This window comes from Coccidioides immitis (assembly GCF_000149335.2).
Source record: "Coccidioides immitis RS genomic scaffold supercont3.1, whole genome shotgun sequence".
NCBI lineage: Eukaryota > Fungi > Ascomycota > Eurotiomycetes > Onygenales > Onygenaceae > Coccidioides > Coccidioides immitis.
In genome coordinates this window covers 1346404-1359191 of record NW_004504310.1, presented here as the reverse complement: position 1 = coordinate 1359191, position 12788 = coordinate 1346404, and the positions used below count along the sequence as shown (strand labels likewise).

The window sequence follows — 12788 nt, the reverse complement described above, 5'->3', positions numbered from 1 at the left end:
CCCATCTGATCCGATGCCTCCCAGGCTCGATGGCGTTCTTCTTCTTGGGGTTCGTTAGCTCAAAGGTAAAGATCGACACGCATCGAGCCGTCCCAATCAAATGCCACACGTGCGATCTGCTTCTGTCCTGCACGAATTGATAGCGGTCGACGGCCCATATTAACAAAAATCTAGAAACGAGTCGGCATCTTTAGCAGTGAAGTACTCCACATTAGCCTTTGAAGAATTGGTCACTGTCGGTAGCTCCAAGCCGGCCAACTTTGGAAACCACCGTCAAGGAGAGGTTGAAGTCGTCTCTCGTCCATTCGGCGAGAGATTCGCCCAACAGAGACCTATTCTCGGCGCCATACTTTGCCGTGGCCAGTGGGCCTTGTCACTGGTGGTTTTCAGCGCGCTGGAACAAATGAGAAGTTCGCATCGAGCAACGTTTAGCAAAGGAGAGCTGGGACTCAAAAAGGGGCAGAGTGGTCACGTGTGATAATCCCCGCGATAAGGGCCTGTCATTCCACGTGGTGCGACGCGTTCAGACGCCAAAGCCATAGCCGCGTCTCCTCCACGGGCCTGTGGAGAGGAGTGAGTTCAGATTCACGAAAATCAAATTCGAGCACAATCTTCCAAAATGGTTCAGGCGGAATCATCCAATGCAGCTGTGAAACATGCCCTGCGCGCAAATGCGGCTGGCGCGCCCCCAGACTATGAGCTACCCTGGTAGGCACTGCAAACAAGGCGAACAAAATTGACGGATGCTGACCGAAGAATTGGAACATCCAGGGTCGAAAAGTACAGACCTGTATTCCTCGATGACGTTGTCGGAAATACGGAGACGATAGAGAGGCTAAAAATAATTGCCCGCGATGGAAATATGCCTCACGTTATCATTTCCGGCATGCCGGGAATCGGAAAGACGACATCCATCTTATGTTTAGCAAGGCAGATGCTGGGAGATGTGTACAAAGAGGCTGTGTTAGAGCTGAATGCTAGTGACGAAAGAGGTTTGTTTCGAACATAATTTTGATTCTTAGTCCTTTGGAATGATGCCATTGACAGGGTCCGTTTCCTCGCAGGCATTGACGTGGTGAGAAATCGGATAAAAGGGTTTGCACAGAAGAAGGTCACATTACCACCAGGAAAGCATAAGCTTGTTATCCTTGACGAGGCCGATAGGTTGAAACCCCTTTCCATCACTGTGTTTCCACGGCATGTCAATCCCTAACCCGATGCGAATAGTATGACCTCTGGTGCCCAACAAGCCCTCCGTCGCACAATGGAAATATACTCTGCTACTACTCGATTTGCCTTTGCATGCAACCAGTCTAACAAGATTATTGAGCCACTACAGTCGCGTTGTGCAATTTTACGCTATTCTCGTTTAACGGATGCCCAGGTCGTCAAGAGATTAATGCAAATATGCGAAGCGGAGGATGTGAAGTATTCCGATGATGGGATTGCGGCGCTGGTATTCAGCGCGGAGGGCGACATGCGTCAAGCAATCAACAATCTCCAGAGCACCTGGGCCGGTTTTGGTTTTGTGAGCGGCGATAATGTCTTCCGTGTGGTCGATAGTCCTCATCCAGTTAAGGTCCAAGCAATGATCAAAGCGTGCTATGAGGGTAAGGTCGATTCCGCGTTGGATACATTGACAGAATTATGGTGAGACACCGAGATTCCTCGAGAATAGCCCCGAATTAAATGTCAGAAAACCGCCAGCGCCTGGATTCTGACTTTGAGATGTTTTGCAGGGATCTGGGATACTCCTCGCATGATATTATTTCAACGATGTTCCGAGTCACCAAAACGATTCCTTCTTTGCCAGAACATTCAAAACTCGAGTTCATCAAAGAGATCGGGTTTACGCATATGCGCATTCTCGAAGGACTACAGACTTTCGTACAGCTGAGCGGCTGCGTAGCAAAATTGTGCAAAATCAACATGAAACCGGAGCTTTTTAAACCACCAAGGCCTTAAATCCAGAACGGGATCCCTGAGAAGAAATTCAATATAACATTGCAGTGGACGAGTCGCGCGAACAACGGCAAGCAATGGCGTTGGGGGTGATTATACAGGCGTTTATGGCAAGGTAAACTGGCTTCTCCTGATTTTGTCCCTCCTTTTGAAAGGAGCGTGGCCATCGCTACCTATGGTTTGTGAAATTCTCGAATTACTATTTTCAGTCTGGGCCGTGATGGGACCCGGACCACAGCATATACATATCATCGAGTTTCAAACTATCCCCGAAGCAGCGTACATTCACTCAGTATCAACCCTGATCAAAACTGTACTCGAGACTACGGATTATGTCTACATGCACCTTACAGATCTAATTTCCCTGGGCCCCGGAGGCTCTTCCATGCCCCTTAACTTGCCAACACTCCCACAAATCACGGCATACTGTGAATTTCAACAACACACCAGTCAACGAAACAGGTCCCTTGCTCGGATCTATGACTCTACTCAACCACTCCACCGCTACCTTGTCGTTCCACCCTCTCCGTCTCTGGGTGCGATCGGCTTATCTACCCGGACCTTGATATATTCCTGGCGCCCCGCATTTCTTCCCATTACAGCTAGGTGGCATTGTGACCGACGTTGGGTTTATGGAAGATGTAAACTCGAGAGAAGCACCAGGGGTGGGTGTCCATCGTTATTCGTTATTCTTTGAGCGCGGGTTTCTCAGGCACGGGCGTAGCTTTAGATGTACAGAATAGAGTAATTAAAGAGTCGCTACGCATATCACTCGCTTCGTCAAATGACAAAATGAAGATTGACCGAATTAATCTGGTGTGCCTAACACGCGAGCCACGAGCCGGAACGAATATTTTTAAAAAAAGAAAAAAAAAGAAATGCTGATGGTCCCAACGAGGGTCGAACTCGCGACCTTGGCGTTATTAGCACCACGCTCTAACCAACTGAGCTATGGGACCGCTTAATAATTTGAGTCGAAATTTCATCATTCATAGCGCCTTGCCACTCTCCCTAACACCAGACCAAACGCCCCTTTCTTTTGAACAGATATGTACCCATCAATCACCCGAGAAAAAAAACTCTGTAAATGTATCGGGGAAGCTCTGGTCCATTCACAGAATCGATCAAATTGGCAGCTGACCCATCGTCCCCATGTGCAGTCTGAAGGGATGGCTTGTCGCGTTTTCAGAGAAGGTACTCCACAGCTTGAGATTCATAGCTAACATCCATGCAAGTGCGACAGCAGGTGAAGTGAATTGGTGTCATGTATTGTCTGAAGGCACAGCTAAGTTTCACCATGGGTGTGGAGTAACTCCCTACAGTCCTCCAGAATTCGGGATTTAAGGGCAGCAGCGGTCAAATCAAGTTCGGCTTTTGCTCTGGGATAGCCACTAACTAGAAGAGTGCTCCCGGATCAAGACAAAGGGGGTGCCGTAAGAGAGCATGAGGAAAAGGATCTTGAAAGTTGTATGGAGCGGCCTAGTAGCGATTCGGATTTCTTTTCTTTTTTTCTTTTTTTTTTCAAGCTCAGAGAAACGAGAGGAGCTAATGATAACGAGACTATACCTGCCCTCCCGGAGTGTACATATCTATTGCCTAATTCTGGCTGCGGGTGATAGATTTCGGTGGCATTTGGGAGGCGAGATGAAATTCATCCGGAATACTCTCGACCATTTGATAGGTCGGGTCGGGCATGACCTCGACAACGAACAGAGTTGTGTGGCTTGAGAGCTCTTCCATCGGCAACCAAAATGAAGCTTCACGTTGGCTGTGTCCTCGGAGAGATAATCATGTGGTGGAAGGGGGCTACATATTTGATAACTAGCCTTGTAGGTCTTCGTGACATGTATCATGGAAAAGAGCTATGACATTCTCATTATCGCCGGAAGAGATCTTCAGAAGTTTGGATGCCGGTAGCCTCCAGCTAGAAAGCTTGTTTGAAGGGAAGCCAGCCACACGGTATGGAAAGCTACTCACATAAAATGAGGCTGCATCTTAAAAACGATCGTGGTGCATTTAGGACGGTCCCCGTACTGCACGAGAATCTATCAAAGTTGCCTCGGGAAATACAGGCGCTATCTGCTGAGCATTCACACTTATTATCAGCCGAACCATAGAGGTCGTCTACGGAGTACATGGGTGGATGATTGACCGGATCGCCAAAAAGTTCTCAGCGATAGTTATGCAGTTCTCTTGTGGAGATGAAGAAAAAGGAATCATGAAAACATGGTCGCTGATAGTCATACCCCGCATTGTGGGAATCGTGACAAGCGCAACTGTTAGTGGAAGTCTCCGTGTGATTGGGGCCGGACTTTCAAGCGTCCTATCAGTTACTTATTTCCCCGAAGACGTGGACCTGTTGCGACGTGAGAGCGAGTCCGATAGGGAAGATCAATTTTGGACGATGGGGAATAAGAGTGTATGGAATTTATGCAGCATTGGGTTACGCTAATGAGTTAGTGAACTGAACAAGGGAATCAAATAAAAAGCCTATCCCCCCTGAAATTGTGCTGTTCTTGTGTGGCAATCAAGCATGTCGCCTAGTGGTCGATTTCTGGCCAGATCGAGCGGCAAAAGGCACCGTTGAGTGAGCCAATTCGCAGGAGAGGCTGGCTCTCGAGCTCAGCGTGAGTATTGACTTTCCTGGTTGGGTTAAGAGTGTGCATGAGTTTGAAACGTCGAGACCGCTGGCCGCCGCGCTAAGCCTGAGAAGGAGACCCGAGCGAAATCTTTCAGCTCATAGGGAGGAGAGGAGAGAGTTTTGTGTTTGTGCCTGCGTCGACTTCGAGGGCCAAGCAAAGTCCATGAGTTGAAGTATCATTCGCTGTTGTTCTCCGTACAGAGTATTGCTCTTTCTCTTGTTCAGGGAGTGGCAAGGCTGGGGAAAAAAAAAAAAAAAAAAAAAGGACAGAAAACGGCTTCGCAAAGGTTTGGCTAGCTTTCATGCCCTTTTTCGAACAACCCGCGCCAGGCTTAATTTCAGAGACTCTCGGGAAGTCCCCATCCGCGGTACCACACTTTCATCGACCAGATGGCTTTAGGCTAAGCAGTGGATATGTACTCGTGTTTATCGAGCCTTATCATCAGCGCGCCGCTGCGTGCGAAGTATTGATTTGCACGTCAAATGATGGCTGGGCAGAAGAAAAATATAAACAAATAATTGATAATACCCAAGAGAGAGAGAGAGAATCGCGATGCTAAAAAGAGCACAGACTTTCTCGTGCGGAGCCTGTTTTCTGCACCGAGAAATAAGGTTCGTCGACCAGATTGCGTGCGAGGAACAACCCGGTGGGGTTTGAGTTTGCTTGTCTTAGAGCGGATCTACCAGTGACAGTGGCAATGATTGCATCAAAGGGGACTTCGGAGTCACCGATCCGCTGGGTCACCGATGAAAGCATCTTGCAGAGCGATCGCAAATTATTAGAAGAGCACGGAGTACTCCGTATATCAGCAGCGTTTTTCTCTCGAATCTTAATTCGCTCCGGGACCACATGGCACTGACAAAGAAGCACTCGAAACATGTGTCTTGACAGGCGGGGGGATTAGCGAGCGAAAGAAGCTGCTCTTAAAGTGCCATTGAACTGTGGGGCTTGTAACGTGAATTTAAAGATCAAATTACGGAGTACTATGGAGTCATAATGAATGACTAGCTAACTAGTTATGTAACTGACTTGGCCCACTAGGTTGCATTGTTATGCAAAGCGTTTGAGTGATGCTGAGCAACTCGCTACCAACTTTTGGAGCCCGAAGAGTAGAGGCAGCAAGCTTGGGTGACTCGCATTATTATGTCCGCTATCTACGGAGTACAAATATTGCATAATATATCCGAAGAACTATTTATCAATCAATCCAAACTTCTCTTCCAGTGGATTCCTCACCCAGTTGCGGAGAACTACGGAGTAGGGGTCCTGCAACCTTTTCTTTTCTCACCCCAGTTAACAAGGAGACGCCATTCTCACCAGAAAAAGGGACTGTGCTAAGGCCAGCCCCCCATCGCCACCTGTCGCGAGAGATACGCTAGGCTCCTTTAGATCGACCAGAAAATCCATGATGAACCAATCAGGTCCAAACGCGCCGTAGTTCTTGACAAGCGGTTTTGGCTAGGAGTTGGTGGTGGGAAAGTGGCAGAAACCTTACTCGAGACTTCACTTGGAGTCTGGCACTCTGGCCCCTTGGTACCATGTGGACCTTGCTCGCGGGGGAAAGCCTTATATTTGACAGGTTGCCCGAGATCGCGGATCCTGGCAAGGATCTTTTTGATCCGATACAACTGAGAACTTCAACCCGCATTCATATTGGTGATTGGGCTTGATCCTCATGGAGTGTGGCCTGTTTAATTGAGTTGGAGAACTGCCGTTGGAAGCGACAATGCTTCAGCTGCCGCAGGATTTTAGTTTTCAGAGTTAAGACCAAAGTCATCATGGCTGGCGAAGACAAGCCGGTGCTGGGGACTTCCATTCCCCGCGAGACGACGCTGGTATGTTTAGTCCTGTGCAAAAGAAAACAAAGAAAAAAAAAAGATATTGATAGGCCGATATCATTTGATAAATCCAAGAAATCTGTCAAGTCGTACATTGCTAAGCACCGGCTATATTAGATACTCATTTGGGTCTTCTTTGCGATATGTACGATGCTACTCATCTGTCGGTTCGCGATTCGATTGTGGCTGCATGGACAACTCTTCTGGGACGACATCTTCGCAGCAATTGGTTATGTGTTGCTTCTCGGCCACGATGTAGTGGCCACGATGGTCACGCCGGCAATTTACATGATGATTGGAACATATACAGGAGGCCCCAAACCACCGGACTTCCTAGACCAAGTTACCTACCTGGTTAAGTTGATGTTTACGGCCAACATCCTCTTCATTCTCTGTTTGTATTCGGTCAAAGCAAGCCTGCTGGCCTTGCTTTGGAGACTTGTCAAGAATCTCACCACATTCCGTCGTGGATGGTGGGCGATTACCGTAATCACGGCTATCGGGGCGCTTGTCACCATCATTCTGGCCCCTATTTCGTGCTCGGATTTGAGGGCTTGTAGGTGCTCCTTTTCATTTATTGTCACGGATCGGGGGTTTGACTGACAACCTGCGTGTAGTCGGATGCACTTCGCCGAAAGATATCGAACGAGACCTCATCACAGTGAGATTCACTGCCGCGTCAGATATTCTAACAGATCTTTTAAGTATGTTAAAAAGAAAAAATTTTTTTTTTCCCCAATGAATCTATAGATTGATGGCGTTCTAATGCGTTGCAACCAGTCATGTCCCTCCCGGTCGCGTTCATTCTCACTTCTTACCTTCCCACACCTCAAAAAATCGGTCTTATCGGACTCTTTGCGCTCGGATTCACAGTCATTGCCATGTCGATTCTCCGCATCGTTGTGAATGATAATAAATCCAAGCATCCCCCCCCTGCGTGGCTCCTCTTCTGGAGTGCAATGGAAAGCACGGTCGCCGTTATGGTATCATGTTTTGCCTCCTTCAAATCGCTCTTCACACTTCGCAAACGGCCCTCAGCATACCTCAACGAGACATCGTATCTCCAGTCGAAGAGTAAATCGGGTCGGAGCGAAGCTAGGAATAGTATTGCGTTACGATCTCGCAACCGATTCGAGCGATCTCCCGGGGCTACGAAGGCGGATATGAACACCGTTGTGATATCGAGCGAGGGAGAGCCCAATAAGTGGAGTGACGACGGTTCGAGAGAGGAGATATTGCAGAGAACCGAAGTCGAAGTGCGGTACGAGTCAGCATCTATCCCCGGGCAGTCCACAGTACCGGTAGCTCCGCAGCCATAATGTCCATTTTTTTTGTCTTTGATGTGGCCAAGTCGGATTCTCGAAACGGAGTCGAATGGGAAAGGAGGGGATTCGAGGTAATAGCGTACGCTCGAAGTATGTATGTACACACCCTAGAGATTCCCGGCTTCGCAATTTTTGGCGTGGTCCCGGAACCTACCCTGCGTGATTGGTTTCATTGTCCCACTGCGTTTTCTTTTTTCTTTTGTTTAATATCGAAGCGTGTACACATAATAATATCCACATACTTAATGTTTGCTGAATGAGTTTCCTTTGCCTTCGTCGGTACAGCAGAAATGATGATCCTGGGAGTGATGCTGCCCGAATGTTTCGAACCCCCGCCCCAGTTGGAATGTCGGCGTGTGTGATCTCGTGTGCGTCTTAACCCCACTGGTTTCAACCTTGGGGGCGGTGGGGGGATTATTCCAGCGACATCTGATCCGGGAACGAACTTGAAAGCTCTGCAAGTGAGCCAGCCCGGAGTGGCGGTATTTTGCAAAGCAAGCCGCTAATCAAGGCGCAGACACACCGGGGAAGGAAACGATCAGCCAGGGCGATGTTGGGCGGGTCGATGCTGCGATGATGCCTTGTGGTCCCATCTGCATGAGCTTTTGAGCATGGATTGGAGTGCGACCTCGAGCAGCATCCAAATTCGTGGCTCTTTCGAGGCAGCCGATCCGAAGTGCCGTGAGCAAAGGGGAGGGCAGCACGCAAGCATAGTTGTTGAGGGATGAACGAATTCCTCCGCGAGCGACAGCCTTTCGCCCCCGGTCTCTCTCCGATCAGATAAAGGACCTTGTCTGTTCTTACGACGATGCGTGCGAATCCAGTCGAGCTTCATCCATTAATTAACCCGGTATCATGAACTGGGTGACTTTGCCATGTATGCGGGTTTTCCGGTCTCTGAGTTGTCGGATGACGCCGGGAGGAGGGGGCTGCGCAAGCCTTGACTGGCATTCTCTCAGCTCATTCACTGCCCTCAAACTGACACCGAGAGACTTGGCTTACTCATTTCCGGCTTCTTCGGGGCGCCCGTCCAGCCTTGGAGCTTTTTGGCTTTTACCTTTAACTCTGCTTGCCCGTCATTGCAACATCCCCCACAGGCGCTGGGCTTTATCCTCTTCCGAGCCGCGGCCGTTCCTTTTCTCCATGTGCGTTAAAATTCTTAGCTAAGCCATGTTTCGGCCTGTGATTGGGCGCGCCGATCGGTTTCTGGGCGCTGATTGGTTAGCCCCAGCCGCTGTCTTGGCCTGTCGAATCAGAGCCGCACAACGGCGAGACCGCGTCAGCAGTTGGGTAAGCCCCAAGACTCCGCGTAATCCGGGCGATGATTGGCCGTGGCCAAGCCCTGGGCGCCCACATGGCCCAGCGGGCTGTCATCGTGGCTTGTGGCTGTTGCGAGCGTTATTGCTGCTTGAATTCACGGCGCAAAAAAGATGAAGGACATAATACGTACAGATGCATTAGCGAAGGCAACTGGGAAGTTCAGACCATGGGAACGCTGGCGACAGAGCTGTTATTCAAGTCAGTGGCGCTGACGTCAATCGTCCCTACGAGTCCTCCATGCGGATGACCAACTTTTGAAAAAGCCAAAAAAAAAAGGAAAAAAGGGAAAAAGGAAGCGCCAGAAAATGGGACCAACTCACTGCGCGGGACGAACTGCTTGATTTGTTGTAACATCTGTATGTCGACTTTGATAGCTTAGTATTGTGTACTCCGTACTCTGTACTCCGTACTCACTACGGGCGCACAACGGCCACACGGATGCTGCTGCCGGCGTTGAGACCCTGTGCGACTCTTGTTCGAGGATCCACGCGCGCGGCTTTCGTTCCAGGCTCAAAGTTAAGACTCGAATTTAAAGTACGGGGTACGCCGTAGCCAGCGAACCAGCGATTAGGCTAACCACGGTTGAGGATGATCGACTCCCTGCTTTTTTTAGCTGTGACATGCATCATCAATTTTCTTCCCCCATCCAAAAGCCGTTTTCCAGGTCTCATTCGAAAGATTCGCTCTCTTGGCCACAGAAGGGATCTTTGAGGGGGGCGTGGTTCCTAATTAGATTAGAACTTTACCAAAACTAGTCTTCGTAGACAAGTCCTTTGCTTTCTCTCTTTAAAATTCTTTTTCTCCTTTCTCTTCTGCTTCATGTTCTTCTGAACAGCCTAGTCTGCAGGCATTTCCCTGGGGTATCAGGCCCTGACCGCATATGTAAGGAGCCCGAATCCCTCCCGTTTTGCACATCCTAAACTTGAACCCGAAGTGACTGTTAATCAAAGCCCATTAGCACGTTGTGTGCTTATATGTCAATAACCACTCTGCAGAGCTAGCTTTGTCTTCCCTATTCACGGTATTCTCGCATCGTGCCAGTTCGGGCTGGATATTCACCTTCAATCCACTCATCACCGGACCTTAGCCGTTTCTCCCAACCCCCCCTCCCCGGTCCACTATGCGTGGCATTATTTTCTGGTCGCTGGCTTCAGCGACGACATTACTATACACGGTTCAAGCACTCGAACTTGTCAAAAGATCATCACCCGCCGTCGTCGGCTTTGAGCTCGAGCGTAAAAAGATCGTGAACCCAATTGAATATGACAAACGGAGGAGACGACGACAGAGCGATTCGCAGGTGGTAAACCAGGTTCTGGACAACGAGGTATGTAGTGTTGTGCCTTAAAATCTACCACTGAGACTCTTCCCGGGTGCGCGTTGTGTTTGATTTGGGGCTGTGGTGGGGGGGAAAAATGCAGTGGGGAGAACAGGGGGTTCACTATGAACGCTTGCCGCGACGGGGACCCTGCTGACGAACAACTTCGCCTTGTAGAAAACGCTTTATTTCTGCAACATTACACTGGGGACCCCGCCGCAAAATCTGCGGATGCACATTGATACCGGCAGCAGTGACCTTTGGGTGAACACCCCGAGCTCAGAGATCTGCAGCGATCGCCGGCGGCTTTGTGAGGTCGGCGGCACGTATGATCCCAGGAGATCATCATCATACAGACGCATCAACGATGACTTCAACATCACTTATGCTGATGGCTCCGGAGCGGCTGGCGACTATGTGTCGGATACACTGCGCTTCTCGGACGTCACTCTGAGAGACTTCCAATTCGCCGTCGGGTACACCTCATCATCTCGAGGTATGCAAGAGCAATCCCCCTGAATTCAAAAAGTGCAGAATCATGACTGACCGGTGTTTCACTGCAGAGGGTGTGTTGGGAATTGGGTACGCGTCAAATGAGGTGCAAGTTGTTCTAAACAGACAAAGGCCTTATGCCAATCTGCCACAAGCTTTGTTGGACGGCGACTTCATCAAGTCCAATGCATACAGCATCTGGCTGAATGACCTAGGCGCTAGCAGGGGAGAGATTCTCTTTGGCGGGGTTAACGCAGCCAAATTTGAAGGCACTCTGAAGACCGTCCCCGTCGTGGGTGTTCGCAGGAGCCGTAGGGACCTTGCTGTAGCCCTGACTGGTCTTAGTGTTAGAACCGGTGCAGGGGAGCAGCGATTCCCAAGCGGAAATTTCCCCTTCAGTGTCGTCTTGGACACGGGCAGCAGTCTCACCTATCTCCCAGATGTGATTACCAATGAAATATTTGACGCTGTTTCTGCCGTCTGGGATCCTAACTTCGGAGCGGCGTATGTACCCTGTGAACTTGCCAACTACGACGCTCAATTTGTCTTCACTTTTTCGGAGCCAAGCATCTCCGTGAGCATGGATGAGATGGTCATCAGCCCCGGCACCAGCCCCACCGGCGAGACCCTCCGGTTCAGAGACGGCACTGAAGCTTGCATCTTTGGAATTGCCCCAGCACAGGTCAACATAGCTATTCTCGGCGATACCTTCCTTCGGAGCGCCTACGTTGTCTATGATCTTGAGAACAACGAAATATCTCTCGCCCAGACTCGTTTCAACGTTACCAACAATGAAATACTTGAGATTGCATCGGGAAGAAACGGCGTTCCTAGGGCGACTGGAGTAAGGGATCCCGTGTCCAGTGCTGACATTACCCCTTCTGCCACTCTTGCAACTACCCTAACTCCAATTTCAACTTTGACTCCGACTATGGATGGCCAACCAGTGAGCTCCACTGCTGGAGCGGCTCCGACATTGAAACCTGAATATCCCCTAGGGGTGATTGCAGGTCTTGCGGGCGCTGGAATGATTTTTGCTGCCATGTAAAAACATTATCTTTCACTTTTTTTAAAAATTTTTATTTGCTCATTTGACGTCGGTATTTTTTCATGAATTGGCTTTTTCTTCACTTTTTCTTTTTTACCCCAGGAACTACTCCGTACACTGGGCGGTATATAAAAGGTGAAAATGCATCTCCCGGATGGACATCTGCATTGGAAATTTTGATTTCCCATACGTATATTGCGAGCATGTGGAATACATATATACTCCGTACATATATGCATATATAATATAGGTGGTCTTGCGTCATGTATGTAATCCGTACAGAATATGGAGTTTGTGGCTGAACAATCATTTGAATTTACAGAGTACAGATTACCGTGTCCATAAGCCATTGGCAAAAATTTATGGATCGGTTGATTGAGGATGAAGCAAACCACATTAATTGCACTTTGGATAGTGTATCCTGTTCTCTAGCCTTTAGAATCAAGCATGAAGCTCCCCACGACTCCGGAGTATTGCTGGAAGCAAACCCGGACCCACCTGCACGAAACTGCGCCAACTGGATTGATGATGTTTAACCTGAGGCAAGAAACCTGGCCTGATCATGAAACCAATGGCCAATACGTCTGAAAGCTTTTGTGCACTCATAACAAGGAGGGAGGCAGTTGCGTTGCATCATGAAGTTGTATCTAATCCTGACCTGTCATTTTCCATTTTTCATTTATTATCCTATCTCTCTACCTCTGTCTCTCTCTTTCACTCCGTTTGCGTGTGCGTGTGCGTGCCCTTGTTAGTATCACCACAGTGTCTCAGTCAAGAACGAATGAACCACATATTCAGAGTAGTATGGTGGGAGAATCTTGCACTAGATATTCAACCCAATCA

General features: G+C 49.1%; 6 protein-coding genes and 1 non-coding gene across 7 annotated transcripts; 6 read left to right on the top strand and 1 right to left on the bottom strand.

The window, feature by feature from the left end:
* Nucleotides 1-29: 29 nt before the first annotated feature.
* Nucleotides 30-478, top strand: CIMG_12650 (uncharacterized protein; the record flags this gene model as incomplete). The annotated part of the gene is made up of 2 exons (XM_001248858.2): nt 30-109; nt 175-478. 2 exons carry the CDS (start codon nt 30-32, stop codon nt 476-478), a joined length of 384 nt encoding a protein of 127 aa, XP_001248859.2.
* A 100-nt stretch (nt 479-578) lies between these two features.
* CIMG_02631 (replication factor C subunit 4) lies at nt 579-2307 on the top strand. Its single transcript, XM_001248859.2, has 5 exons — nt 579-708; nt 772-992; nt 1065-1164; nt 1228-1650; nt 1740-2307. Exons 1-5 carry the CDS (start codon nt 620-622, stop codon nt 1963-1965), a joined length of 1059 nt encoding a protein of 352 aa, XP_001248860.1. The 5' UTR covers nt 579-619; the 3' UTR covers nt 1966-2307.
* Nucleotides 2308-2847: 540 nt separating this feature from the next.
* On the bottom strand, nt 2848-2921 carry CIMG_15011. The gene has a single exon. It is a non-coding gene; the product is annotated as a tRNA-Ile (tRNA).
* Nucleotides 2922-4105: 1184 nt separating this feature from the next.
* Nucleotides 4106-4775, top strand: CIMG_12649 (uncharacterized protein; the record flags this gene model as incomplete). Its single annotated transcript, XM_004445567.1, has 3 exons — nt 4106-4381; nt 4507-4589; nt 4706-4775. 3 exons carry the CDS (start codon nt 4106-4108, stop codon nt 4773-4775), a joined length of 429 nt encoding a protein of 142 aa, XP_004445624.1.
* Nucleotides 4776-6216: 1441 nt separating this feature from the next.
* CIMG_02632 (uncharacterized protein) lies at nt 6217-8037 on the top strand. Its single transcript, XM_001248860.2, has 4 exons — nt 6217-6439; nt 6560-6998; nt 7060-7146; nt 7223-8037. Exons 1-4 carry the CDS (start codon nt 6383-6385, stop codon nt 7759-7761), a joined length of 1122 nt encoding a protein of 373 aa, XP_001248861.2. The 5' UTR covers nt 6217-6382; the 3' UTR covers nt 7762-8037.
* A 900-nt stretch (nt 8038-8937) lies between these two features.
* Nucleotides 8938-9345, top strand: CIMG_12648 (uncharacterized protein; the record flags this gene model as incomplete). The annotated part of the gene is made up of 2 exons (XM_004445566.1): nt 8938-9057; nt 9229-9345. 2 exons carry the CDS (start codon nt 8938-8940, stop codon nt 9343-9345), a joined length of 237 nt encoding a protein of 78 aa, XP_004445623.1.
* Nucleotides 9346-9735: 390 nt separating this feature from the next.
* On the top strand, nt 9736-12260 carry CIMG_02633 (aspartyl protease 2). The gene is made up of 4 exons (XM_001248861.2): nt 9736-9969; nt 10038-10414; nt 10583-10901; nt 10969-12260. Exons 2-4 carry the CDS (start codon nt 10208-10210, stop codon nt 11943-11945), a joined length of 1503 nt encoding a protein of 500 aa, XP_001248862.1. The 5' UTR covers nt 9736-9969; nt 10038-10207; the 3' UTR covers nt 11946-12260.
* Nucleotides 12261-12788: the final 528 nt, after the last annotated feature.

Excerpts from the sequence above, each read along its gene's own strand:
- CIMG_02631 (XM_001248859.2), top strand. The coding sequence starts at position 620 with ATGGTTCAGGCGGAATCATCCAATGCAGCTGTGAAACATGCCCTGCGC. Across the intron at positions 993-1,064 it reads GAATGCTAGTGACGAAAGAG|GCATTGACGTGGTGAGAAAT; the intron begins GTTTGTTTCGAA and ends GTTTCCTCGCAG. Across the intron at positions 1,165-1,227 it reads ATCCTTGACGAGGCCGATAG|TATGACCTCTGGTGCCCAAC; the intron begins GTTGAAACCCCT and ends CGATGCGAATAG.
- CIMG_02632 (XM_001248860.2), top strand. The coding sequence starts at position 6,383 with ATGGCTGGCGAAGACAAGCCGGTGCTGGGGACTTCCATTCCCCGCGAG. Across the intron at positions 6,440-6,559 it reads TTCCCCGCGAGACGACGCTG|ATACTCATTTGGGTCTTCTT; the intron begins GTATGTTTAGTC and ends CGGCTATATTAG. Across the intron at positions 7,147-7,222 it reads TATTCTAACAGATCTTTTAA|TCATGTCCCTCCCGGTCGCG; the intron begins GTATGTTAAAAA and ends CGTTGCAACCAG.
- CIMG_02633 (XM_001248861.2), top strand. The coding sequence starts at position 10,208 with ATGCGTGGCATTATTTTCTGGTCGCTGGCTTCAGCGACGACATTACTA. Across the intron at positions 10,415-10,582 it reads ACCAGGTTCTGGACAACGAG|AAAACGCTTTATTTCTGCAA; the intron begins GTATGTAGTGTT and ends TTCGCCTTGTAG. Across the intron at positions 10,902-10,968 it reads GTACACCTCATCATCTCGAG|AGGGTGTGTTGGGAATTGGG; the intron begins GTATGCAAGAGC and ends GTTTCACTGCAG.